The sequence below is a fragment of the Oryza brachyantha genome, chromosome 1 (assembly GCF_000231095.2).
Source record: "Oryza brachyantha chromosome 1, ObraRS2, whole genome shotgun sequence".
Taxonomy (NCBI): Eukaryota; Viridiplantae; Streptophyta; class Magnoliopsida; order Poales; family Poaceae; genus Oryza; species Oryza brachyantha.
Genome location: NC_023163.2, coordinates 20,168,111 through 20,195,330, shown reverse-complemented (window position 1 = coordinate 20,195,330; position 27,220 = coordinate 20,168,111). Strand labels below are relative to the sequence as shown.

The window sequence follows — 27,220 nt, the reverse complement described above, 5'->3', positions numbered from 1 at the left end:
TTAATGTTGTAATATTTACTCTCCATCTTCATTTACTTATCACTATTGTCATTACTATTTTAACTTTAATCATTAATAACTTTTAGATAATTAGTTGATGATTAGTGAACGCAGTATGGTTCTACATCATAGGTCACTGATATAATATAACGTACTTTCATATTAGACAACTGATAAAAAAAAATTTGATGAAACGACCGATCAAATTTAACAAATAAACCGTGACAACTACTTAAATCCGGATATCATATAATTTTAATTATCGTATCAGTTGACTCCGTGTTAATTCTTAGAGTAAAGTACATGGCCAGTTCTTAAACTTGTGGTGCAGTACCACTTAGATCCATAAACTTAGAAAATGCACGTTTAGATCCATAAAATCGTTTTAACGTCTAAAATCATAGACCTGGATGATATATTAAAACGAATTTATGGATCTAGATGGTACATTAAAACAAATTTATGGATTTAAACATATATTTTCTAACTTCGTGTGTGACTGTATTTACTCTAATTCTTATGCCACGCGGGGCGGCGACGACGTGTCATCCTCTCCGCCAGGACAAAAAGGCACGAGCATTCGCGTTGCCTGCCGGGAGAGCGTGCGCGAATTCCCATCCGAGTCGACTCCTTTCAGAGACGAGACGATCGGTGAGTGCGTGCGCCGTGGCGTCGCAGTGTGATGGAACCAAACGTCTCGTCTTTTGGAATTTGCAGCGCAATCCAAAAGAGATACAATGTTCAACGACAAGTGGTGTGCTTCCTTCCTGGTTTGGTTTGCCTCTTTTCACCTTTTCCTTATTTATTCTGAGAAAGTTTGGTTTGGTTTGGTTGTGATTAGTACGCGGAGAAGGGATAGGGATCGGAAAATGGCAAAAGGAGAATTCTAACAACACGGGCCTGGGAAATGCTAGTAGGCTCAGTCAGCCCAGAGGACAGTTTGGGTTGTATGTTGGGCCAATAATGACCCGGCCTGTAAAAATGTCTGTGTCGCGATCTCAGGAATCAGTTCAAAACGGAGGATGACAAGCCACTGAAACGTATATTCAAAAACTCATGATTTGATTTGCCACTAAAAACTTAACAACTTATAATATTATATGTTTGCACAAAAGTTTTGAATAAGATGAAAAATTCAAACGTATATTCAAAAATCAACGCCTCAAATACAAAATTCATAGGGAGTACTATTATAAGTTCTCCATTATCTCAGTAATTTCCATTGATGGAGAGCTGAATTTAATGAATTATTTGTTTCCTTGCACATCCGGTACTACAGCATCGCCTTCACCGCATCGTTTTCATTCCTGCAGCTGAAAGACCGCGAACAGCTGAATGTGGTAGACGTCAGATATACTCGTCTTACATTAAGATGACACTGCAGACTGCAGAGCTCAACGCCTCAACCTCTCAAGAAGCGTAGGCTTGGCTCTAGTTATTTACCAAGGCAACTGTTTGGCTCAAGGACAGCCATGGCATTGCTCCAAATCGACCCGCGTGGAGCTACTCGTTACACTTCTTCCTTGTTCTTGTCTTCGACGGGATCACCATTCTGGTTCACATCCTCAGAAGGCAAATTCATACACTCTACAAGCAAAATGCAATGCCATGTTACACGAAAGGAAAATGAAATATGTATACAATTAGTTCGGATGTATTCATCTGCAGTTAAGGAGTACCATCGTTGTCAGCAGATGCATAAGGAGTCCGCCGTGCACGCGCATGAGTAGGCTGAAAGTGGATTAGAAACAGTAAAACACTGAAGATAATAAATGAATATGGCATGGCATATAATACAAGGTGACTTCTCGTATACTTTGTTCAATAGTAAGAGAAATGTTATCAGGCTTCAGCATATCTGAAGCAACAAGATAAAAGCAAATGATATGGGTGTTTACTTACAATACATTATAAGAACCATAAAATCTTTCAGCTATAATCTTCAATTCGAATAAAAACACAGCAAAACAAATTGGGCATCTTGTCAGCTATAATGTCAGTACCTGAAGTTTTGGTCGCAGTGCTTCAAGAGGCCCTTTAGGTTTGTGGCTTCCACCTTGCTGCGGCAAGCAAAAGGAAACAATGGTATGGATTGGATTCTTCTTAAAAATTTACTGTATATAATACAACACTCAATTTAACTTCATAATGACTTCAGTACTACGGTATTACCTTTCCTAAAGCCCAATCAGCAGAATCAAAGTAAGCCCGTTCATGGTCCTGATAGATTATTCCATTTTACAGATTATATTAGTTCAGTAAGAGATGAAACTTAAGTACTTAACCATACATCTGTTTTTACCTTTATGCAAAAAATATCATTTTAACAGAGAAAGACAAAGATACTGAAATAGAAGGTATTGACCTTAGTTATATGTGGCGTCCTCTTGGGTAGTATTCCCCCATATTTTTTCTTTATGGCTGCCTCCTGAAAACAATAGTATATAACTATTAGTAAGCTAATTAATAGGTATTCCTACTATTTTATGAAATAAATTCCACGTGAATAAGTATAAACAGTAACATGAAAATGGTGTACCAAAAGATAGGGATAAATACATTCTGGTCTTTTTCACCCTGCCTGCTCGGAATCTATTTTTCACCCTGAGCTAATAAGCCGGGAGTTTTTCACCCATAAATGTCTCAGACCATTCACTCTATCCCTTGAATCATTTCCACATGGTTTTGGTACACAGTAGACAGGCCATGTTGGATTTAACCTTGCTGATGCGGCTTTTGACTGTAGATAACGCTGGAAGGCTGGCACCTTAAGGTGTTACATCACTTCCACCAGTTTTTGGATTCACACCGTGGCTTATAATGGTGCTAGCCTTCCAGCATCGTCCAAAGCTAACAGCCAAATCAGCTCAAAGCAGCGTGGCCTGAATACTATGTACTGATTACTGAAGCCAGGAGGAAAAGGCACAAGGTAGTAAAATGAACAGTTTGATATGTTCAGGTAAAAATCCTGGTCTACAAATTTATGGTGAAAAATCAATTCAAGATAAAGTTCAAGGTCAAAAATGGACTTCTCTCTAAAGATAGTACCTCTTCCTGTGGCGAGGGCATTCCACTTTCTTCATTCTGGTCTTGAGTTTTTTCTTCCTTTTTGTCAGAAACATCTCCTTCCATCCTCACTTGACCAGTTGCATCATCAGTTGGCATTCCAGACATAATGAACTTAAGCTGCAGATAAGATTTCGATTTAATGCTCACGATCATGGTGAAAAGAATCATTTAATAAGTATACAGTATACTCTAGCCACAAAATTTACACGGAAAGGAAGATAAGATATTTGGTGATCCATGAGGGTGGCAAGATTTTCTCAAAATAAGAACCAGGATAAAAAGCACATATTTATTGTTCCCTTCCTCTATGCCATAGCAGAAAAGCAAAAGCACATAAATAAGGAGACCAGTAAGTAGTAACAGCTTCTATGTCCAGCATAAGAACTTCCTCACTGTATATAAAAATATAATGCCGACTCATTGTTCAGAATAAGAGAGGAAACAGGGGTTGCATAAATGGTAGGTTTATTTTTATTGAGTTCAAGAGTTCACATTATTCTAAATAAGCCATGATAGAAAAATAATGTCCCACTCAAATACCAAATTTGCAAACGGTTCCATGCCTTCAGAGAGCACTGTGATCTAGCAAACTACCATACATGAGGACAGAGGACATAGGGCATGCCTGGTACAGACTGCAGTTCAACCCTCAATATTCCAGACAATTATATTTGAGTCATTTCTTGACAAAGGTACATAACATTAAACATTGATACTTACTTTTAACAAAAAAATAATTTTACATAATCTAGACTGTACAAATCTAAATAACAGTGTAGAGAATATATATGTTGTTATTTATTCAGATTATCTTTATTAGTCACATACAGCCTCCTATCCTGTGTTTGCAGGGATTTGAATTGCATATGACAAAATGATGCAAGCAACTGCATGATTGGCCAATATTGGCTTGAAAAGGGTCACCCAGTCACCATTTAGAACAAGACCGAACATTGCTGATTTATTACCAAAAAACCGTACTAATCGCATCAGTATTCGGTCAACAGCTATCTAACGATAAATGAATCAGCTTTTGTTGTATAATTGATTGTTGTCAAGTGCAATACAACTATGATGGGTCAGCAAATGAATTTATTGTCAAGCGCAACATAACAAGAATCGGTCAGCAGACGGACTCACGCATAGGTCATCAGCACTGTTTTATTCTAGAATTGCCCGACAGCATGCAACACTGATGAGTGATGAGTGTCATTACTGAAAACATCAGGGGCAGATCTAACGTGGAACATGGGGGGTTCAGCCGAGCCCCAAAGCTTTTCGGGGACAAATATACAAGGTTAAGGCAAATCGAAGAGAGAAACTTCCAGATCTTGAGGATAGCCTAGGGTTCATGCAAATTCCAGAAAAAAAAAAGAAGTGCGTGGATAGAGAGAATGAGAAAGAGGATGCGGGGCTGCGTAACGGAGGGAGGGATGGATGGCTCACCGGTGAGGATGCGGCGGAAACAGAAGGACGACGGCGCCTCTGCTCGGCGACGATCGGCGCAGGCGGCAGGCGAACTCGCGCGGGAGGAGACAAGACCGGAGCGAGAGCAACGGCGAAGGGACGGGAAATACTTCACTTACTAGTTATTACCGGTCGATTCCCAGGCATCTTTTCGGCCTTTCCTTTTCGCAGAAAAGCCATCGTCTATCTATATAATCTCGAAAATAACCTCTCACCACCTGGTAAGCCATTGGGATATATTTTTTTATGTACATGCTCTTATTATTTCATGAAATACAATAATAAAGAATGAAAAAAATCCATATCCAGGAATATCATTGTAAACTTAAGAAAATATGACCTCCGCTAGAAAAGTAGCACTCCGTCCGGCGGTTCTTCCTCCTTCCATCCTCTGTCGGACCTAGTTAGTGTTCACAAAACCACTAGTCAACATCATGATAGTCATAGTAATCGAACTTACCATTAGATCATTAGGTCATGGTAGCGGTAGCCGACGGTTTCAAATGAATTTCATTTGTATTTAATTTTTTTAAAAAATATTACCGGCAATTACATAATAATTATATGCATCCATGTTACTTAGCTAGTTTGGGTATGTCTAGATCAATCAAACCAAGTTATTATGGGTACGTTTAGATTAACCGATAACGAATGAATCCGCACAACGGTGAAGGATGAATAGTACAACGATGATGCTTAGGCTTCTTCTCCTTCAATGGGACTTGGCAAGGGTTACCATGGCATTGAGAGGGTTTGATGTAGTTGGCATTAGATAGACATGCGAGTGGAACTTGCTAGGACCTGGAATACAAATGTTTAGACATACACGCTATGGTTTGCTGAGAAGGGGTTGAGAACAGTAACAACAAAGTTGATATGTTGCAATTCTATAAACAAAACAAACTTGAACAAAGGAAAAAAAAATATAGCAGCATACCCGCAGGACAAAATATGGTCTATCAGGGCGTGTTTGGTTAGAGGATGCGGTAGGATGGGTTATACTTATCCCTGTTTTTTGGATGTGATGATTCTAGTTGTCGTTTTGGTATAAGAAATAGGATTTAACCCTATTTTGTTTGATAGAAGGGATGAGAGAGAGGTGAGATGAACAATATTTACAAACTATCAGTCAACATAAAAGTGGTGGGAAGGTATACGCTTGAGCCGGCGGCTGTGAGTGGGTAGAGGGTTTAGCTGTTCCCGAGTTAGGGCTGGAGGTGGTGACGACCCTCGTTCTGGAGGTGGAGGTGGCAGTGCCGAGTAGGTAATGGCTCCCCAATCTAGAGGTGATGACTCCTCGAATAGGAGGTGGAGGCGACAGCCTCGAGCGAGCGGCGGTTTTGAATAGGGTAGTTGCTTGCTAACGTTTTCGCTCCATCCAAGTGAGTTGAATTGCTTTGTCTGATTTTGGTGGATGGGTCAGAACCAAATCTAATAGATTTATTTTTAACTAGGTTCATCGCATTACATGCGTCCCTCGAAATAAATTATCCAAAAATATGATCAACCCATCCCATCTATAAACCAAACACATCCCTATGAGCTATGTGCTGAATTTTGTGTGCTCATATAGGTCCAGGTCGTGCTCATATCTACTAGGAATGTTTTGGAGAGTCCATGGGCTAAAATTATGCATGCCTTTTGGGCCTAGTAAAACGCATCCGCGTGGCAACAGTGTATTCACCCCGGGCTTTCTGCTCGCGTTTCTGCATGGGCCTCTTCTTTTTTATCATGGGTTAAATTAAACCACTTAAGCTCCATTTTGTTCTCTCAATGGATAAAAAAAGCATATTGCCAGATAAATGCCAAGGGACCTAAGAGTGTTCAAGCAAAACGTTACTCCAAACTAACCAGAAGACGTGTAGTTAATTAAGAGATCGATTGCCTTGTGACACCAGCTCACGAGCGTTAATATTCTGCAGGCACATGTAGAGTAGAAAGCTCCCACGGTCCCACCTGAGACACCTGAGGCGACTGAGGAGTTGTTTGGACCCCGTGACCTTTTTGTCCCATGTCATATCAGATGTTTGATGTTAATTAGGAGTATTAAATATAGACTGATAAAAAAATAATTGTATAAATAAAGGATATTTTATTAGACAAATTTTTAAGTATAATTAATCCACGATTAGCAAATATTTACTTAGCATCACATTCGCTAATCATTGACTAATTAGGCCCAATAGTTCTGTCTCGCAAAATGGTCCAGAGTATGGGATGAGTTTTATTAATAGTCTATATTTAATATTTCTAATTAATGTCTAAATATTCGATGTGACAGGGATAAAAAAAAGTAGAAGAGAAAGAAACACCCTCTAAAACCTTTGCGGCTTCACCTGACCTGACCTGAAAGACCTCAGCATCAAGCAAAATCAAACCGAACACCCACAGGATTAGTTTTTCTAGTCCATGCTCCTCCAAGAAACGGTTGTTAGGATGCACATTTACGAGTTAACAATGGAAAAGAAGTAGTACATTATTGCTGCCCCGTCGATCTCAAATCATTAGATACCTTAGTCTTTCTTTGTGCCGGTAAAGAAAAACAACAAACAAACAAGGCATCGTATTGACCTTCAGCTTATGAGCTAGTACATCATACGTTTCAAAAACAAGCCCAAATTCAAAAGATAACAAATCGACGCCGAAGAACTACACCAACAGCTACAGCTACAATGCCCGATCGATCAGATCAGTGACCCAATGATCAAGCATCAACTAGGGTCAATCCTGACCGTCTATCGTCGAGGCTTTGACGACGTCATTACAGTCGCTGACATATGAGTCGCGCTCTTCTACGGGCCCCACCGTCTATCGTCGACTGAATCAAAAGGCCGTCGGTATAGCTGGACATCAGGTGAAGGAGAGACAGAGACAGCTTACAGCAGCTGCTGGATTCCTGGGATTCATGGGGTGCGCGCCATGTCGCGGTGTGTCGGTCACCCCGTGTCCTCCCGGTCGCCGCTAAATTTCGCAGCCGCGGCCGGCAGGTGGCCTACCACCCGTAACCCGCGGCCGGCCACGCGCCCACGAACAGATCAGATCAACGGCCACCTTCTTTGTTTGCTGCTCGAGCTCGACCAGGCCGATAACCTGCCGCGTTTTTTAGCCTCCAATTAGCGAGAGATTAATTGGTGTTAGCTAACGAGGCGACAGAGATAATCGGATGTGCCCATGCATTGGGGCCTCTCTGCGTGAACTGTGTTTATCCCATGGCCATGAGCCCATGATGGCATTTTTGAGGGCGCCTAAATTAAGTGTCCTGCTGCTACGCGTGTAGTATGATTAAAGACGATCATGATGGGAGGCGGCAGCAGCAACTAACCGGGTAACCAACTCGTAAGCAAAGCTAAGGCGTGCGCATATAGCTAGCCTGGAAATAAAGCTTGGGCACAATCATGTCTCCGTTCCAACCTAACATTTTGTCGAGTGCAGATAGAATCGCATCAGTACTACTAATAACAGATTAGGGGTATTCATTCATAGATCGAAGTAGCAGATAAAGTTGTTGTTTTTTCTTTTGTTCAGAGGTTCAGATGTTGTTCAGTCGTCGGTTCAGATGATCTGCAAACTGACTTGACTGCGACTGACTGACTGAATGGCCTAATTACCCGTAGTTGCAGGCAACGACGAGATTAATTAAGGTTGGCGTAGCCGGATTAGATGGGGGGACTGGATTGATCGCCTCTTGGTGATGAAAGGAGAGGGTGATCGACGCGAGAGGAGTATTTAACTGCACCGAAAGAGCGTGTGTCCTTAACCTAGCACTGCCATGAGAGCACACTAGCAAAGTGCATCGATCTGTGCATGCCCTACTCTAACAACTCGATTATTGCTGATGTAAAGTCTTAGCTATGTATCGGTATCGGTACGAGTACACGTCACATGAATTAGGCTAAAGCGTCAGCTTTAATTTGCTTTTTTCTCTCAACGTCTGTCGTGCTAAACATGTTCAATACCCGGACTGAAAAAAAATATTATTATTCGTTTCTGCAGACAGAAATATTATAGGATTTCCATTTTTTTTAAATAACTCGAGCGTGTCTCTGTCAGGAAGTTGACCAACAAAGAATTGTTTTTTGATATTTTAAGATTTTGCTAAAGCGGATAAATAATCGAATTGTTCCCTCCAGCGCCAGGTACACCCTAGAAAATGGTGTCCTTTTGGCAGTTAATGGGATCCAGGGAAAGGCAGCAAACTGATTTTTATGGACTCTCAAGCACACAAGATAGCTACAGTGACAACACAGTGCCACCAGCTCAATCTCATCCGTTGGATCAAATGATCAACAAACAGGATCAAACAGGACAACAGACATTCAAAGTAGTCAGCTATCAGCAGTGGTACCAATGATGTTTATAGTCCTTGGACAGTGAATGGATCTTAATTATTATTATGAGCCCTCCTTTTTTTTTTTTGCACTGACCATACTTGAAATGGCATTGTACACTGTAACATTATAACATGAGAGGTAGAGGATGAAATAATGAATTTGCATACAAGTATACAACCAAAAACAGCATGGCGCCAGGTCAAATCTTGATGATTCATCAATTGGAACTTTGGAAGGTGAGCATGCTAGCTTCCAAGTGTTCCATCTATTGGCTAACTGGGTTGGCAATATGGCATGAAACTCCACAGTCCACACGCATGACGTATTCGGTAAGCATCCAGTCAAATTCAAGGATTTAATCGACGAGAAGGGCTGCATGGAACCCCCTGCGCCACGACAACATATATGGTTAACCAAACTGACGAGTCAGTGTTTCTTTTTTTAAAGAGAAAACTAATAAATACATCCTTACCATCCTTATTTCATTTTCTATTCATGTTAACACATAACAACTATATCAGTTACCAAAACATCACATGAGTAACATTTATGTGCTCAGATCTATTGGTATTACACATTATGTTAATCATACACTCTGGTACTTTACTTTATAGTGGCTACTCGACCTCTATACTTATATGCATATTACATATGAAGTGACACATTGGCAACAAACCATAGGAGATGCTCCAATTCTTTGCTAAAAGAGAAATTGTCATATTGCCAATAGGTTAACTAAAAATGAGGTCAATGCATTCTTAAAAGAAAACTAATAAATACATATGTTACGATCTTTTACTCTATCACACATTCACGTCCACAAATAACGACAAGCTATATAATGGCAAAACATGATCGCCACAAGAGCTACCTACATAAGCCATCCTAGCAACTATAGATACATGCATCCAAATCTACGTGTTTTGCGTGACACTTGGATTACATTGACTACATATTACTGTATACGTTATGCGTAACAGTTAGACTACATCGACGATACGTCACGATAACTTATAGTGGCTACTCCACGTCAAAATTAACAACCCTCGTCACATATATAACGCCGAGCAACAAACCGACAAATACACCTCTCCTATTGCTAAAAAAGAGAGATATTGCCATAATGCCAACAAATTAAGTTTGTGCATTTCCAGCTAAGCTAGAGATAATCCCCCTGGACATTTGACTTCCCCCACTCACCTCACCCTCCACATGCTGGTCTCAACCATCATGCCATTTCCCCCAAGCATTAATTAAATAATTAATCAATTGAATTTTCCTCCTCTCTTCCTAATTTATTCATTAGAGTATTTCCAAATAACAATCTCCTTGTAGTATTTTTTGTTTCCAATAATTAATTAATTAATTAATTAATGGCGTCTCTCTCCTTTTCCACACCCCCCACCTCCCTTTATTTCCAAACGCTGCAACCTCTCTCTTCTTCTCCAGTCCTCCCCTCCCCTCTCCCTCTTCCTTTGCTTCTCCTTTACTCTCTCTCTCTCTCTCGCTCTCTCTCTTCATGTGTGCATGTGTGTAGTGCTCGTCTTTCCGGCTCCTTCTCCTCCTCTTTTGCAAACAAGCAAAGGCAGCTTGCCCTTCTTGCGCATTCCGGTGCGGTGCGGTGCCGCTCCGCTCCACTCCACCACACACACGGGCGGCAAGAACAGCGCCCGGCTTTCCTTTTCCAGCTCTGGCTGTGGGCACGGCGGGGTGTTCTTGATGGGATTGCTGGCCAATGGGGATGAGCTGAGGGCGCTGCGGAGGTAATCCCGTCTCTTCTTTCTCGTGTTCCGGTGTTCGTTAGGGGGGCCGGGCCGGCCGGCCGTCGGCATCCGTGATCTTGAAGGTGTTTGACTTGGTAGTGCCTTTGAATTGTGACGGGCCTTGGGATTTCTGGCGTGGGTGCGGTGGTGGTGTCGGTAGAATTCTGGTGTGTTTTGTTTGCATTGTGCTGATCTTTTTGGGGGACAACCTGTATCTTGCATTTGATAATTTTGTATAGGCATGGTTGTTGAATAAACAGTTCAGACTTCATAGGCGAGTCTCACCAGGAGTCCCTGCCACGCTGGTGGTTTGACCGAGAAGTGGGCATTTTTTTTCTGTTTGGTTAGTTTGCTTGTGCGAATTATTCTGTACAGTAATATGAAAGATAATATTTTTTTCCCTCTGAACATGGAAGAATTGGGCTATCATATGCGCGCAGCTTTACTTTTGTAGTTCTGTTCATGTGCTGGTTCAGGTTTCAGAGTTAAGTAATGGAGTACCTTTTGTTTTTTACACAGATAAAGAAACCAGGATAAGTTTCTAAATTCAGCCGGCAAATCCGTGCAAGATTTTGAATTTGTGAGAGCATCTGTGATACAATTGTTGATCGGAAGGATATGTCGTCCGACAACAACTCCATCAGTGCAGCACTATCACAGACTACGCCCGTGCTCCGCTTGAGAGTATGGGTCTTGATTGCTATTGGCATTGGGATACTGATGGCAATTTTGTTCATCATAGCATTGTGGCTCTCTATGAGGAGGAAAAAGAAGACGACCGTAGGATTTGACAGTAGATCGCAGATGGAGATTCCTGTTGTGTCAAAGGATATCAATGTTGATAGAGTTGATGCACAGAGCCTGCATGACAGTGGAACACCTATCATGTCAGTGCAGGATAAATATGAACAGATGAAGGGTGTTTCGCATTTGGCAGAGAGTAGATCTGTTGATGTCGATGCATTCAGCCAATGCAGCTCAGTGTACAACATAGAGAAGGCTGGGAGCTCATATTCTGAAGATTACAGCAGCTCTGGCCCGGCTAGGAAAGGCAGTTCATCATATGGCTATGCGTCTGCTTCACCGCTGGTTGGCTTACCTGAGCTATCACATTTGGGCTGGGGTCACTGGTTTACCTTGAGGGACCTCGAGTATGCAACAAACCGGTTTGCAAAGAGTAATGTCTTGGGGGAGGGTGGCTATGGAATTGTCTACAAGGGTCAATTGATGAATGGGACTGAGGTTGCTGTGAAGAAGATCCTTAACAATGTGTAAGTTTATATTGCCTTAGTGCGTTTACTGTATGTTAGCTGGAGCTAAGATTTGTTTGCTGGGTTTGCAGGGGCCAAGCAGAGAAGGAATTTAGAGTCGAAGTTGAAGCCATCGGTCATGTTCGGCATAAGAATCTGGTGCGGCTTCTGGGGTACTGTGTGGAAGGGATACACAGGTGATCATTTATTCCTTCCAGTTCCTTTGTTCTGCTTAATCAACTTTGCTGCTCAGCCCAGATTATATGAATCCACCATGTGCAAGTTCATAATAATATTCATATTACTATTGCAAGTTATGTTCTTAAGGTTCAGGAAAAAGAATTATCAATACCATACATGAAGGAAATTCTGTGCATTTTCTTGTGTATAACATCAGTATGTATTTTCCTTGTTGCTCTGTTTCTCACTGTGCGTTGACCTTCTCTGAATATTCACCTTCAGGATGCTAGTCTATGAATATGTCAACAATGGCAACCTAGAACAATGGCTTCATGGGGCCATGGGCGGGGGAATCCTTACTTGGGAGAACCGTATGAAGATTCTCCTTGGCACTGCAAAAGCGTAAGATCACAATCTACTCCTCACTCAGTTATTTCCCATGAAATAAAGCTTCTCACATAAGGGCAGGTTTTTAAGATCAAATCATGCTAATGTAGATAATTTCCATGATTTCAGGCTTGCATACCTTCATGAAGCCATAGACCCCAAAGTTGTACACCGGGATATTAAGTCCAGTAATATATTAATTGATGACGAATTCAACAGCAAGGTTTCTGATTTTGGGTTGGCCAAACTACTGAGTTCTGACAGCAGCTACATCAATACAAGAGTGATGGGAACATATGGGTATAATTTTCTTGTATTCCAATATTCCATGTTTGTTGTAATTTATTTATCCTGTGTAAATTTGGAAGATGCATGTCTTAATTTTCTTCTTAATCTGTTGTTAGGTATGTTGCACCTGAATATGCGAATAGTGGAATGTTGAATGAAAAGAGCGACATTTACAGTTTTGGAGTTGTGTTGTTGGAATCTGTGACTGCTAGAGACCCAGTTGATTACAGTAAACCTGCGGATGAGGTAGAGCTTTTCTCATTTTTTACAATCGGCATGACCAATCTATCATCCACTACTTATGCCTCTTTTGTATGCCATTTCAGGTGAATCTTGTAGAATGGCTTAAAATGATGATTAGCAGCAAGAAGGCAGAGGATGTAGTGGATCCAAAACTTGAAATTAAGCCCCCAAAACGGGCCCTTAAGCGGGCAATCTTGGTTGGCCTGAAGTGTGTTGATCCAGATGCTGACAAAAGGCCAAAAATGAGTCATGTTGTCCAAATGCTTGAAGCAGTTCAGAATGCATATCGACAAGTACGTTTAGACCCTTTTTTTTTCTGACTGTTCATCAAACCATTTAGTTTACACAAATGAGCATCTCTTGGAGAGTTTATTCTACATCATCAATCTAACAAGCATATGTTTTCCTTTTTGTTGTTGGCAGGACCAGAAAAAACCCAGCCAGATGGGAAGCATTGATATCGAGTCACAGCAGTCTGTAGAGGATATTTCAAACAGTGCTGATTCCTGAGGATCCAATGCTGAACAGGCACAAAATAGGACATATGAAATCATTTTATAATCCCGTCTGGTTTGATCAATATTCGATAGTTCAACATTATGAGTGCAACTGGTTTAATTTTAGCGAATACTGAAGGCCATAAAGGCATAGGAGTCGTTCATTTTCCATTTCTTCTTCTCCTTTTTGGAGGAGTGCTTCTATACTCCCCTGAAAGAATCGCCCTACTTTGTTTTGTGTAGATGAGTCCTACTCGTTTACATTAGGATATGTTTAGTTATCTTTCAGGGGAGCACAGAAGCACTTTCTTCATCTATACCATTTGAGTTACCAGGAGGAACTGACCTCGAAGGCATGACAAGCAACAAGATTTTGTTACCCTTGTAAAGAACCCTTGTCTATCTTCAGTTTTACCATAAAGTACAGAGTTTTGTTTGTGTACCATGTGTGAGAATTTCTTCTTAATTAGTATGTTTGGATCAAACGAGTGCACAGTTGAAATCATTTCTGAGAAGATTCTGGGGACAGATGAGCACAGGACCTTCTCTGGGAGACTGGAAAAATACTCTAGTTGATGTCACCTGTCAGTGACTAACGGACCTACTGGAACTAATCATTCCCATGTTTCCTCTGATCCTCTCCTAGCTAAAATTCAATGGAAATTTCAAAGGCAGTACTCCCCTGCACCTTGGTGACTTGTTTTCTATGCATGCACATGATTACATGATGCCAATGATTAGTGCCTGCTTGTTTTGCAAGTGTTGCCACCTTCCTCCTTTTCTTGAGAAGGATTGGGTGTGCGACTTAAAATCATTGGTGCCTTTTGTCCTTCACCTACTTGCACTCCCTCCGTTTCATAGCTTTTCAGACACACCGTTCGATGAGGATTCGACTCTGGAAGTGCGATGGCTAACAGCTGCTTTAGGCTACAAAAGAGAGAACTCATGGCTTTGAAAGAGTTGGTTACCTACTTGATTACTTGATTAGCGGCAGTTCTATTTTACTTTCTACCATGTGCCCGTGCTTCATCTAGTTCCCCACCATTTGGACTTGTTTTGTCTGAATTCCTTGTGTGTGCGTGTGTGAATTCTTACTTCCGAGTACAAAAGCAGAACACCTCAGGCGGTATACACAAAAGGAGGCCAATCTGTTGCTCATAGTTATTAGAACTTTGATCGCATATTCCTCAGTGGTAATCCTTCTCAGATACTAGTATATCAGCAGTATATCACGTCAACCGTGTGCTATAGTCTATAAACCTCTATTTAGACCATCAAACATGGCTTAGTACTTCAGTCCTTCGCAAATAACTCTTCTATCCGGAAACCCCCATTTCCATGTAATTATTTATTTCTTTCCAACAGTTTTTAAGAAATTAGGATGTAGCCTTCATCAGAGGCCGACGAGGACTTCGGAGACGAGCTGTGCCGGCTGAGACCTTCCCTCACCTTGCCGTGCTGTTCTGCTTCATGCTGGAACATCGAAACGAGATGCTGAAGCTCCAGCTTCCTCACCTTGACCTTCTCATTGGTCACTGGATTTTGCAGCCCAAGATAGAGTATTCCTACTCCAATAAGGACGATTCCTAAAAAGAAGAGAAGTCCCGCGAACAAGCCGAAAGCATATGGAGTATTTTGCGCTCCTGGTATGCCGTCGACGTTGATTCCAAAAAGGCCAGTGATTATGGATAGGACCATGCCGCCACCTCCAAAAATGGCCAAATTGTGGGTTATACGAAGGCTTCTGTCCTGGAGAGGACAAAATTTGGCTATCAATAACTACTCAAGTCCACAATAAGAACGCAGGATAGCTTTAGCCTCTAGGTTCATGCTGAAATTTAACAAAACTGCGCATACTTGTAGCCATGCACGAACAGTGCTTTGCATAACATCCTGAATAGTGAACAAGCGACCACGGACAGCTTCCTGCTCCTCCAACATGTCCCTTGTGTCCTTTCTAATGCTCTCTAAGATAACTCTTGTGGTGTTCCCCCTCAAATGTCTAAGAAGCTCGATTATGATCTCTTCCCTTGCATGCAGAGACCATTTTACTCTGATTACCTGTAGCAAGGGCTCAAGATCAATAAGTATCAACAAACTGAGAATACCATGCACAAATGCTGCGTGCAACTTGAATCTGATAACATATTCTATGTTTACAATTGCACTCTGTGCCTAAATAGAAGTCAACCCTACATGTCATCCAATTCCTGTTTTAGATTTACCCCTATCCAAAATTTTGCACTAGTACAATATGTTAGCACATTGGTCATTCTCATAAATTGGTGTTTTATTTCTTAATGAGGTCATTATATATAGAAGGAAAATTAGGAGATACTTACCTGTGTTGCTAACCTTCTAATTTCTTGATTCAATATGATGCTGACTAGATTTAGATCTTCATGATTTCTCCTGTGAAATGGATATTCAGACATGTAATCTAATTTAAAATGTTATGAAATCATCTCATTTTAGGGTACTGGTTCATCAATTCAAACAGTATGCTCTTCTAGTTGAGATGTGCCCATTCAGTTTTCTTACCTATTCACAAACTTCAGTTCAATTTCATCTGCTTCGCCAAAGATATATTTTCGGAATAGCCTGAAACAAAAGAACAGAACTATCAATATATTTGCTGTGAGTAGACTGTGCTTTTTGCTACCGCAAGTACAGATGTACTACCTCCGTTTCACAATATAAGACTTTTTAATATTGACTAGATGCATATAGATGCTAATGAATCTAGACATATATATAAACAATATACATTGATATACAAATGAATCTAGGTATAGCCAAAACATCTTACAATATGAAAGAGGGAGTAGAAATGAAACAAAGAATGGCTAAAATGGATAAAAATGTTGGGTTATTTTATCAACAATGGTGCACGGTCAAGTTGATACAGCTAGGTTAGAAGCTATAGTAACATATTTATCAAGAAAACAAATTGAGCCTTAATTGGTGACTGTGTGCCTCCAAAGCGCAAGTCCAAGTCCTCTTCAACTTGAATTTTGTTTCTGCCAGTATTGGGGAGCACAAGTTCAAGTCCTTTTCAACTTGAATTTTGTTGCCTTCTTAGTATTAGGGGAAAAACTAGTTCACCGCAGTTATTCTCCAATTTATCATTATCAATTGTAAAAATTATCTTCCTGAAGTAAATAATATGCATCTTCTTTTACAAACTAGACAGTAGATGTTCACTAATGTTAATGAGATAATGTGATACAGAGAATGCATAAATAGAAAAAAAAACTTGCTTTTGAAAGCCCTCATAGAGAATCATTTTTATTTCTTATGCAGATAAACATAATGCCATGGGTCCTTTTGGCATGCCTGAGGCACAAACTTAGCAACATTACAACATATTAAGATATAGTCCCATGAGTTTCTTATTGGGGATTGAATTTTGTTGTAGCCATTGTGGCATGTCTGAGGCATAAGCTTTATCACCAACATGATACTAAGATAATTAGATATATGCACATGATGCTTTTATTTGTGTGTGTGTTTGGTGGGAGGTTGAAGTTAGCAGTTATCAGGTGAAACCTGCAGAAATACAATCTAATGCCTCTTGGGAAACCTATTCCTATCATAAGCAGAGTTAGGTTAAAATAATTTTAATATGATTCAGAACAAACAAAGAACAATGTTCTTAATGATAAGTATTTATCTCTACAACCAAGCATCCTAAGAAAATAAAATGGACAGTGATGATAGTAGTAGAAGTTAGGACATGAAATGAACCTGTCATCCCATCGAGAAAGACGGCTGACCAAATGTGCAATTACTTCGTGAACTGATCTAGGTGTTTGACTTCCACCAGCACTAAGCAACTCCTGGACAATGTTCCACAAGCATATTAAGATCAAAAGAGCTAAACACAATTCATTTCACACTTGCAATACAGTCTTTGTTTCAAAAAGGATACCTGCACTTCAGTCACTCCTAAAACATTTACATTGGATGAAGGGCCTTTGACATGCATTGCAGTAACAAGAAAGTTCTGTGCCTGCCAAGACCGAAGCACAATGGGTATATCTTCCTCTTCACGATTTGGATCTCCAACTGACTGGCCAAGAAGCTCAAACAGCAGTCCTCCTGCAACTCTAACTGGGACCTGAATAGCTAACAGAAGTTTATAGAATAAATCTGATATGCACATCTGACAGTGCATCAACACATATTTTAGGCTAGATTGTGACTATAGTTTTATGAGGTAGTCAGGTTGATTAGCTGTTCTGAAAGCTGTCGGAACCCCAAACCAGCATAGTTTGAGAAACTACTAATATGGACATCAGGCACTAGAACTCTCAGAGGAACAATGCTTTGACCAAACAGTAAATATTGTTGCCTACTTATTTAGGTCGGAAGACACACTTATAAGAGGCATATATGTGTATACTCCATGACAGAAACTATTTTGGCAATGTTTTATAAATATAGAATAACACTTCAGTAGAACCCATTAGATAAAGAAAACCCAAGAAAAGACATAACGGATGCAGGTGACTTGACACTCTGTTGGTAAAATGATAGTATTTTTTATATGTAACAGGGCCAGAAGCAACCACATAATTTCCACATAAAAACGAGGTGATCAGAAGATTGTGGACAAGTATGGGTGCTTTCTTGAACACAAATGGCTGTAAGTGCATTCTAGAAGGTTTCACAATCAACCATGGCCATAAAAAAGAACTACAGTTTAACAGTTATTTCATTTGTTCATGAAACATGGAAAACTCCTGCCAAAGAATTTATACACGCCATGGATGGAGAGTATTCAATTGTAAATAATTAGGAAGGTATTGAATCACTGAAAAATTTCAGGAAATATATGTATCTAATCATATGGTGTTTCAAACAAGCGAGAATAAGAAAGACAACCTCATAGAGAAGGTACTTCATACGATCACTTATCAGTCGGCTTTCATCTCTCAGTGCAGTTCTTATAGCCGGATGCATCCAGTGAGCACTATTCAGCCACGCATCAACAGAGGGATGGCCTGCAGTGACATGGCACCACCATGTAGGTCCTACCGGACGCTGCCAGTATGGAGCTGCAAGATCCGCCACAGTGTAATCATCCTCACTGTCGGTCATCTCCACCTGCTCACACTCCCAGCTGGCATCTGACTGAACCCTCTGCACCAACTCAGCGATCCTAGACCATCCAATGGGCACCCATTTGTGATCGAAGATTTCCCTGGCATACACTGGCCTATCTTTGAGCACATAAGAATCATTACTAAAATCCGTTTGGCAGGGCTTCTCCACCACAATGCATTCATCAGGTTTCAGGGTCACGGCCCGATGGCTGTTCCTACTTATGTGCCGCTTCATATGCGCAGGGACCCCTTTCTCCTGCATGCTATCAATCGTCGGCCATGATTTGTGCTTCTTGTGACCCTTTATGAGCTCAAAGGCACAGGTGAGCCCATCGGTCCAGAGCTCACTTCCTGGGACATGATCCTTCCCCAAACTCGCCTTGGCAACTCCGTCTTGTGCCCTGGACACACCAGTGACCTGCTGAAGCTGCTGCTCCTCCACATCAGCCATCTTCGCTCCAATTCTGTACGCCGGAGAAAAAAAATGCAAATTCATCAGGGAATGATGCCAATACTGATCTCTCCAAGCACACATTACACGCAGATGTAGTGGCGTGGTGCAGCACAACGTAATCCATCAATTGAGTAGCTGGGCTCAAATTCAAACAGCTATCATTCGAACGAATCAACACATATGCTTGCATAAACATGCATGACAAAGTGATGCTGTATAACAGTACTAACTAAGAGCTAGGCAACAGTTATACGATCGGAGAAGACGAGAATCGCAGCGGGTTATGTACGGGTGCAAACGCAAAACTAGGGCAAAAAGCCACACCGCTCGGAGCCAGGTCGCCGCCGCACGCAGGCAGCGGCGCCACCGGAGGAAAGCCTTCCCCCCCGGTTCCGCGGTCCAAGCAGCCGCGCCAAAACCGCCGCGCGCGCGGAAGCTTTCCGGCGGCAGGCCTTGCCCAACTAGTAGCTCCGCGGATCCTGGAGCCCCCGGAGAGGTGGAGATTGAAGGGAGAGGTAGAGAGGAGGAGGTGGAGTGGGGAGGGGGGAGGAGTAGGACGTTGTGGGGAGCGCGCTGGAGCGGGCGCTTCGAGAAGAGAATTGGGATCCAAATTGCTCCGCTTTGCTTCTGGCGGTCGTCACTCTGGCCTCTCCATCTGGCCTCGCGCGCCTGCAGACGTACGCGTCGTTGGGTGCTTCGGATACCGTGCCGCGCCGCGGCGTACGTGAAACGTGTACACGTCCACTGGCCTCGTGCGTCTGCACAAGAGACGTGGGTTTTTTTACATTTTTGAGTTAGGACAAAGATCAAACAGAAGTTTTCTATCGTTCGTTTTGGAAAAATACTTAGGACAAATATAAGAAAAAATATGGATGATTTCGATTCCTAAGAAATATTCTATCTATATCTACGCATAATAAAATGAGATACATCTTAAGACTACGCACAATAAAATATACTCCCTCCGTTTTTTTACACAGTTAACTTTTTGATTTACGTTAGACTTATCGCCTTATTAAAAAAATTTGTTCAAATATACAAAATTAGAAATCTTACTTAAAGTTATTTTAGTAATAAACCAAATCATAATAAAATAATCAATAATTATATAAATTTTTTGAATAAGACGAATGGTCAAACATAGATCAAAAAATCAGCGACGTCAAAAAAAATCGAGGGAGTAGATGCATGTGTCGTTTTAATAAAAAGGATAAACAGTTAGTTCGCCCCTCTTGCAATTCAGTCACGAGGCAGATCTACACCCAATTGAGTAAAGTTGCAGCCTGAACTTGCTGCAAGCAGAACAAAAGCTATTTACAGATTGGTGTTTGATGCATTCAGAGCATTGTCACGCCTAGATCAGCGAATATCGGAGCTCTGGCGACTTCTCAGCTGCAGGCTACACGTTCGCTTGGTTGCTCCACAGAGGCTTTCAGACTTTGTATTGATGGTCGAGGTTGAGCTTATCGTCTCAGCTCCACCGAGAGATACATTGTACAAACCCCAAAGCATCCATCATGTTCAAGTCTCTTAACTTTTTTTTTTTTTGGCTGGGCCGACCAAGAAGTCGGCCAAAGTATACAAGTCTCTTCCATATTATCATTTCCACCCTGCAAAAGACAAGGAAAAGTTAACGCAGACAGTTATGCTCATTATTAGGTTCAGAACCAGCAACAAGCAGGCAAAAAGAGGCGCATTAGGTCATCCTCAATGCAAGTTTCATGAACACGATTACCTAGAGTGACATGTCATTTAAAAAGTTTGAAACTAGGATAAAACATCTATCTCTCAATGCATAGTTTTATCTATTGTTGTTTCCTAGGTTACATGCAAGAGACAAAGTGTCTAGGTAACAGTGCATAAAAGGTTTTATCTCTATGAAACTCATTTCATCTATCTCTTCATTAATACTTTGTCACATCATCAAAAATACCTACGTGACATCCTATTTATTGCCCATGAAACTTCCATTGAGATTGGCCTTTTGGGATTTAGACATGCAATCTACTATACTCCCGGTGGAGAATCATATACTGGGGCCAGCATTTCTGCGTAAGTGGAGGACCTACTCAAGTGTGCAAACAGTAGCCCCCAGTATTGCGAAGCTAAATACCTCTATGATTTATTAAGACTGTCAATTTTGTGAGCCTAATAACTGGTATAAACCGTACAAAGTAGTAAAGGAAGGTACTTCTCTTCGGACCATGTTCAGCAATCCATCACAAGTACAGTCAACCAGCTACTCCCTCTGTCCTAAATTGTAGCTACGACCCATCCTTGGTAGCTACATTTGGAATGGAGGGAGTAGTTCTTATCTATGGCTGCCAGCACCAAGCAGTCAAAGTAAAGTTAGCCAATTAAAGATTCCTTCATCATTGCAACAAGTACCCCAGCATTATAAGTTTTCCATCCGTCATTTTTGTTTGTTATCAAAAGGAAAATGGCACGTTCGAACTATGATCAAGAATTTTCAACAGTAAGAACAGAGCATGCAAATGTAAGCTTACTTGAAGCTTAGGAGGTTTGAAATAAACCATATCACTCAGCTTAATTCCCTGCTTTGGCATCGTGAAAGGTATTCGGTGGCTTCATTGAAATCTATCACAAAAGGAAATTCGGTCAGTGTTAACTGCACTTTATACATGAGTGTAACAAAAGAAAATTAAGTGAATGTGAGTAGCACCAGGAAGGCGACGGTAATCTGGTTCTATTCCATTTCCATTTATGTCTTTGTGATTTGGTGTCACGTACTTGCCCACTGTGACGACAATGCCAGAACCGTCATGAAGTTCAAATACGGACTGGATTAAGCCCTGAAGCATCCAAGACATAGTATAAGCCTGTTGGTCACAGAGTGCTTTTCTATGGATCCGCTGTATGGTTTTTTCAACAAACCTTGCCAAAAGTCTTTTCACCAACAAGAACAGCTTTGCAGTTGTCATGAAGTGCTGAAGCAACCTAGAAAACGTCAGTGACTTTGTGAGCTCATGCTGTTAGCCTGTTACTATTTTAGCACTACCAGCGAAATTAATTTGTTACTTACTATTTCACTTGCACTGGCTGTCCTGCTATTCACAAGTACCTACATAGAAGGCGTGAATGAACTTGTGAGATATAAAAGATACAAAAGGCATGTGGTGATCTTATTGTGGCAGATAAAGAAAAGAGGAGCACGATTCAGCTAAATTTCAGTAAAGGGAACACATATGATTGATTAATTGGATCTATATCATTCCACTTCTACATCAGCCAATCAAAAAAGCACAAATAAAGCTATGGGCATGAATAAATCAGTAAACACCCTATGCCTTGATGATTCTAATTGTCAAAGCTAGTATAGTAGAGCCAGTATTTTATGAGTGCAACTTAATAGATCTGTTTTTGTGTCTGTATTTGATGGTCTTCACGTTTGCATTAACAAAACAATGTAAAGTAAGTAGAAGTGTAGAACTAGCCAGGTTCATGTATATCACAATAGCATACATACCATCAGAGGAGTGGTAACCAAGGGTCCCCTTTCAGCAACAATTGTATTTTGGACTTGACGATCACGGCCAGCAGTATAAATCACCTGAAGAAGTTCCATAGGAGCATAAATATTACACCAGTTACTTTTTTAAGAAAATACACCTCCAAAGTCCCGTTCAAGATATGAAGGGTAACTAACAATGGTTTAGGCAATCATATGCCTGAAACGCTGAAAACCCTAAAACTTCTTAAAATGTACAGAATGAATACATGAATTACAATAAAGATTCTATTGATGCATATCAAGAATTGTAACTAAAAGCTCTTAATTTATAATTCCATACAAATGTCAACATCAGACAGAACTAGTATGGCTTGCTTTTTTCAAGTTCAAAACCATCATAGCCAGGTATTATGCCTTCATTTTGATTTAGTATTCATGAATGGTAGCTTTTAGCTGATGTGGGCACAAAAGGCTTAATGGGTTTTAAACGACATTATGTAGAAAAAAGAAGTTTGCTTAACTTCTACGGATAGATTTTTCAGGTCGCAGATAGTGTCCTAGCAGCATTTAGCTAAAAAGGCCAAAAAATGAGAATACACAAAGGCAAACTGAAGTTGACAAATACAAAGCAAGTGAAGATTTCATACCGTGTCTCCTTTATTCAAGAAGAGCTTCGAAATCTCTATTCCAGCCTTCAAAGTAAACAAATTATCATGAGTAAGAATAACCCATTCAAATAAATTATATCTTGACACCTGACAGTGTCTTTCATTATCCATGTGCTAAAGCCTCAAAAAATATTTCAAGAAGCTTACAACTCAAGAACTTCAAAGGAAAAGAATGAAACCCACAAAACACCATATTGTTTAGAAGACCAAAGACTGACGTGCTATATAATCTATTATATTATAAATGCAGTTTTGAGAGAAGTCATCACGTTCACTCTGCAAGCTAGAAATTACCACATTATTCTGAGAAAAAAAAACTTATCCGTTAGATCATGGTGGATCTAGATTATAATGGTATAAATTGATTGCTATAATTGAATATAACATACAATTATATCTACAAATAGAATCTAAGAGTTGTATATGAAATCCAAACCTACAGAAATAGAATGTAAGAGTTGTATATGAAATCTAAACCTTATAGAAGAAGTTAAGAGTTGTATATGCAATCCAAATATACTTCTACAAACAGTAGTATCTATAAGAACAAAATTACAGAGATATTAAATCTAACTCTAAGTGAATTATGTAGCTCCAAGCAAAACTGTGCATGGCAATCCCCTAGTTGAAATGAAAACAGCATACTTGGACTAGTCCACCAAGATTGTCCCTCAAATCCAAAACGAAATAGGAGGCACCCGAACTTTGTAGACGCTTTAGTGCTGTGTGAAAAAGCATATGTTAAATGGATATAAAATGCCACCATCCAATGTAATTATATTAAATTAAATGGATATACAGATAACATGTTTTGAACGGAATATCACAGATGGCATTAATAATGTTGTAACATCAAAAGAAATTCATGCAAAATAAGCAGAAATAGCATCCTTAAATGGCCAGTTTGCAGAAAGGAAACAATATTTTAAGTTCTCCCAATGCTCACAATTTGAGTCAGGAAAAAAATTATATGTACATGCATAGCAGTTTTGGCATGAGAATTAGACAGTATATGGCCATTTGCACCAGGTTCCATGTAAAAAATGGCTCGGCTATGCAGCTAAGTATAGCTAAAAATTAAAGTTGATAAGGTTAACAAACCAGCAACACACCACTAACCAAATCTTTTTTGGCCACAGCATTAAATTCTTTGATGTGAATATATCCAATAGATGAATCCTCATTTTCTCTCTTCTCCAATCGATAGAAAACTGGAGTGCGAGCAACCAGTTGTCTCTGCACCTTCATTGACTCAACAGAACCGCAGTTCCCATGCTTAACCTATATAATACGAGCAAGATTAAGATAGTTATAATAATGAGCGGAATAAGTACTTGGCAGAATCCAAATATGATGTTTATAAGATTATTCAACCTTAATTGTAACAAAAGTATCTTTTGGACCTTGCAGCATGGATGACACGTCAAATGCAGATTTACCCATTACATCAATGTCATTGACTGACAAGAGTTCATCACCCTAATAAGAGATAATAAAACAGGACAAGATTAGATAACTGTGTGCTTATTATCCAACACAGGTGAATGAGGCTACAGTATTTCGTTCTGGAAAAATAACAAACAACAATTCCATGTGATAACAATACTATCAAATGGAATTACATAAAATAACAAAACTGAATAGAATAATCAACCAAACCAACGTTATAATAGAAAAACATGCCTATCGATTGAAAGGTATAAGTGTGGAGTTGTTGATACCTGTCTAACACCAGCAGAGTGGGCAGGCCCATCTAATATGAGCCCTAATACCATCAACTTAGAAGAGCCATTGTCGTTAGGAACTTCTCTCAAGTTTAATCCAACTCCTGTCATGTCATATTTTGACATTTTGGAGAACTTTACCAGATTTGCAGGTTGATTTAACATATGCAAAACATCATCAGAACTGAAGTGCAGTTAGAAGATATAAAATGAATTCATGCAAAAAACAGCAATAAGTAAAATCACTGAAACAAAGGAAATGTGTCAAAAAAGCATCTTGTAATATAATAACTTCATCACTATGGAGTGTATTTTATGTTGTATAAACTCTAAACAGACAGTCACTACTCCCAACCAAAAGGTGTAACAGTCATGCAGAACAATAGTTGCCAGTAAAGGTCCAAGTCACATGGATCCTAAAAACTAGTAACAACATTTTTATGGTCAATCTATAGTCATATAAAAACGATTCTGACTTGCTGGGTACAAATAATAGTTAATAACACCTTGAAATTCTATGTCTATTCTCATTACATTAATAGCTCTTTTTAAGATGAAATATATTGATATTTTTTAGCTGAAATCTAAGGGTAAAAACAGGTTCACACCAACTTTAGCAGTAAACTCAGAAACATCAATAGCATGGAGTGTGTGTGCTAATGGGTCTGTTAATTGCTAGCAAAATCATGGCTCACTAGGACAAACAAGGAATGGTCTTTGGTAGACTGACCGACTAAGTAGGACAGATTGAGCCATTTAGAATTTTAGGCTAACTAAACATGTCATGAAATGTAAATTATACACGCTCATTATCCCTTTTTCTTAAAAAAAAAAAAGACCAATTCTACAGTTCTACTCGTGTAATAGGATGGTGTATGCTCGGTATCAATTATTTTTTCATTCCAAAAAGAAAAGGAAAAGTGCCATCTGTAAGGTACTTACTTCGGAGGGAGACAGGAATCTTGTGTACGGGTCACCCAGGTTAGCCAGCATTTTCCGAATGATGTCGTGGGCTCTAGAACGGGATCTGATTGAGCTTTGGAGAATATCTTGCTTCTTTTTCTGCATTGCATTAGAACGAAGCAATTAACAATCACTAATCAGATATTCAGATATAAGATATATATCAATGTAGGATAAAATATGTTCAGAACAAGCACAGTGACCGTTCAGAACTTCGGATTGTAAATCTACTTTCTACAGAGAGAGATGAATGAATAACTACATCATTCATGTTCAATCACGTCGCCACAAGATATGCTCACCATCCACATCTCCGGCGACCAGGGACGGCTGCCGGCGTCCGGCAGGAAGCCCTCGTTGACCACCTCCCACGCCTCCTCCACGAGCTGCTCGTTCGTCACCACCTCGGTCCTCGTCTCCTCCTTTATCTCGGCGGCCCCGTCGCGGCAGAGCTCCGGAGGCCGCGGCCGCTGCTCCGTTCCCACTGCGTCTCCGGTAGCGAGGAGGGAGAGGGAGATGGCGGCCGCCGCAGCAGCCGCGCGGAGCGCGTCGGGGAAGCGGAGCGCGCGCGCCGGCTGTGGCTTGGCGTTGCGGCTGGAACTGGAGCTGGGGCTAGGGTAGGTCGCTCGCGAGTGCGGGTGCGGGTGAGGCGGCCGCGGCGGCGCGTAGGGGAGTAGCCGCATGGCGGCGGGGCGGCGCTTCCGCTGCGCGCGAGAGCGGCTGGGCGGCGGGCGGGGGGAGCGCTTCGTTTTTTAGTGGTGGGAGTTGAGACTAGGGAGTGGATGGGGTAGGCGGTTAGGATGAGCGGAAGTTGCAAAGGCAACTGCAAGTTACTACACGAAGTTTAGTCCATCTGTTTCAAGGATCAACGGGCTAGATTTTGCGCTACAGTATTTTTAGTACAGTGCTACGGCTAATTTAAGTTATCCGATTTTCATCTATTAATAGAGATGTAACTGCCAAAGTTACAGTTGCTATATCAAATTTAGCTAAACCGGATCTGTAGACGATTAGGCGGACGGTGGTCTACTCTAGCGATATGAGGATTTTTGTTTCCATTTTATTTTGCAAATGAAAATCTACCTCCGTTTCGAAATACACAATGTTGAGGGATTATTTTTACACGTAATCAATAATATGGATTGATAATAAAAATGATGTCCCTTATTTTTTATGAGGCCGTTGATTTTTATGTTTATATTTGACCATTCGTCGTATATTAGAAAAATATATAATTATTAATATTTTGTTATAATATGATGTATTATTATAAGAACTTAAGTATGGCTTATTGAGTCACAACTATAATATGAATAGGCAGCAAAAGAAAATTCTCCTTGTCTATTCAAAGTGAAT

The 27,220-nt window shown here is 40.5% G+C and overlaps 4 protein-coding genes across 4 annotated transcripts; 1 reads left to right on the top strand and 3 right to left on the bottom strand.

The window, feature by feature from the left end:
- Window positions 1-1,065: 1,065 nt before the first annotated feature.
- LOC102719055 lies at window positions 1,066-4,686 on the bottom strand. Its single transcript, XM_006644415.2, has 7 exons — window positions 4,516-4,686; window positions 3,049-3,186; window positions 2,366-2,428; window positions 2,173-2,220; window positions 2,004-2,060; window positions 1,680-1,731; window positions 1,066-1,587 (listed from the first exon to the last, which is right to left on the bottom strand). Exons 2-7 carry the CDS (start codon window positions 3,172-3,174, stop codon window positions 1,511-1,513), a joined length of 423 nt encoding a protein of 140 aa, XP_006644478.1. The 5' UTR covers window positions 3,175-3,186; window positions 4,516-4,686; the 3' UTR covers window positions 1,066-1,510.
- Window positions 4,687-10,331: 5,645 nt separating this feature from the next.
- LOC102718780 (probable receptor-like protein kinase At2g42960) lies at window positions 10,332-13,950 on the top strand. Its single transcript, XM_006644414.3, has 8 exons — window positions 10,332-10,630; window positions 11,150-11,901; window positions 11,973-12,077; window positions 12,343-12,462; window positions 12,577-12,747; window positions 12,852-12,981; window positions 13,062-13,271; window positions 13,402-13,950. Exons 2-8 carry the CDS (start codon window positions 11,249-11,251, stop codon window positions 13,486-13,488), a joined length of 1,476 nt encoding a protein of 491 aa, XP_006644477.1. The 5' UTR covers window positions 10,332-10,630; window positions 11,150-11,248; the 3' UTR covers window positions 13,489-13,950.
- Window positions 13,951-14,549: 599 nt separating this feature from the next.
- On the bottom strand, window positions 14,550-19,583 carry LOC102718499. The gene is made up of 8 exons (XM_006644413.3): window positions 19,362-19,583; window positions 18,363-19,047; window positions 17,407-17,595; window positions 17,223-17,314; window positions 16,017-16,076; window positions 15,818-15,887; window positions 15,333-15,536; window positions 14,550-15,224 (listed from the first exon to the last, which is right to left on the bottom strand). Exons 2-8 carry the CDS (start codon window positions 19,032-19,034, stop codon window positions 14,844-14,846), a joined length of 1,668 nt encoding a protein of 555 aa, XP_006644476.1. The 5' UTR covers window positions 19,035-19,047; window positions 19,362-19,583; the 3' UTR covers window positions 14,550-14,843.
- Window positions 19,584-20,560: 977 nt separating this feature from the next.
- On the bottom strand, window positions 20,561-26,628 carry LOC102712412 (carboxyl-terminal-processing peptidase 1, chloroplastic). The gene is made up of 13 exons (XM_006646116.3): window positions 26,167-26,628; window positions 25,844-25,963; window positions 24,899-25,036; window positions 24,552-24,656; window positions 24,290-24,458; window positions 23,823-23,899; window positions 23,157-23,201; window positions 22,525-22,608; window positions 22,081-22,119; window positions 21,933-21,995; window positions 21,721-21,850; window positions 21,545-21,635; window positions 20,561-20,647 (listed from the first exon to the last, which is right to left on the bottom strand). The coding sequence occupies exons 1-12, from the start codon at window positions 26,545-26,547 to the stop codon at window positions 21,580-21,582; spliced, it is 1,407 nt and encodes a 468-aa protein (XP_006646179.2). The 5' UTR covers window positions 26,548-26,628; the 3' UTR covers window positions 20,561-20,647; window positions 21,545-21,579.
- Between the last annotated feature and the right edge of the window lie 592 nt (window positions 26,629-27,220).

What these genes read in the sequence shown, in the direction of transcription:
- LOC102718780 (XM_006644414.3), top strand. Translation starts at nt 11,249, where the DNA reads ATGTCGTCCGACAACAACTCCATCAGTGCAGCACTATCACAGACTACG. An exon ending in AGAGTGATGGGAACATATGG is followed by an intron (nt 12,748 to 12,851) that starts GTATAATTTTCT and finishes ATCTGTTGTTAG; the next exon opens with GTATGTTGCACCTGAATATG. An exon ending in TTCAGAATGCATATCGACAA is followed by an intron (nt 13,272 to 13,401) that starts GTACGTTTAGAC and finishes TGTTGTTGGCAG; the next exon opens with GACCAGAAAAAACCCAGCCA.
- LOC102712412 (XM_006646116.3), bottom strand. Translation starts at nt 26,547, where the DNA reads ATGCGGCTACTCCCCTACGCGCCGCCGCGGCCGCCTCACCCGCACCCG. An exon ending in GGTCGCCGGAGATGTGGATG is followed by an intron (nt 25,964 to 26,166) that starts GTGAGCATATCT and finishes AATGCAATGCAG; the next exon opens with AAAAAGAAGCAAGATATTCT. An exon ending in ACTCTGCTGGTGTTAGACAG is followed by an intron (nt 24,657 to 24,898) that starts GTATCAACAACT and finishes ATCTCTTATTAG; the next exon opens with GGTGATGAACTCTTGTCAGT.
- LOC102718499 (XM_006644413.3), bottom strand. Translation starts at nt 19,034, where the DNA reads ATGGCTGATGTGGAGGAGCAGCAGCTTCAGCAGGTCACTGGTGTGTCC. An exon ending in TAGGAGTGACTGAAGTGCAG is followed by an intron (nt 17,315 to 17,406) that starts GTATCCTTTTTG and finishes AACATTGTCCAG; the next exon opens with GAGTTGCTTAGTGCTGGTGG. An exon ending in CTTTCTCGATGGGATGACAG is followed by an intron (nt 16,077 to 17,222) that starts GTTCATTTCATG and finishes CTTTTGTTTCAG; the next exon opens with GCTATTCCGAAAATATATCT.
- LOC102719055 (XM_006644415.2), bottom strand. Translation starts at nt 3,174, where the DNA reads ATGTCTGGAATGCCAACTGATGATGCAACTGGTCAAGTGAGGATGGAA. An exon ending in CTGATTGGGCTTTAGGAAAG is followed by an intron (nt 2,061 to 2,172) that starts GTAATACCGTAG and finishes TGCTTGCCGCAG; the next exon opens with CAAGGTGGAAGCCACAAACC. An exon ending in CACTGCGACCAAAACTTCAG is followed by an intron (nt 1,732 to 2,003) that starts GTACTGACATTA and finishes ATCCACTTTCAG; the next exon opens with CCTACTCATGCGCGTGCACG.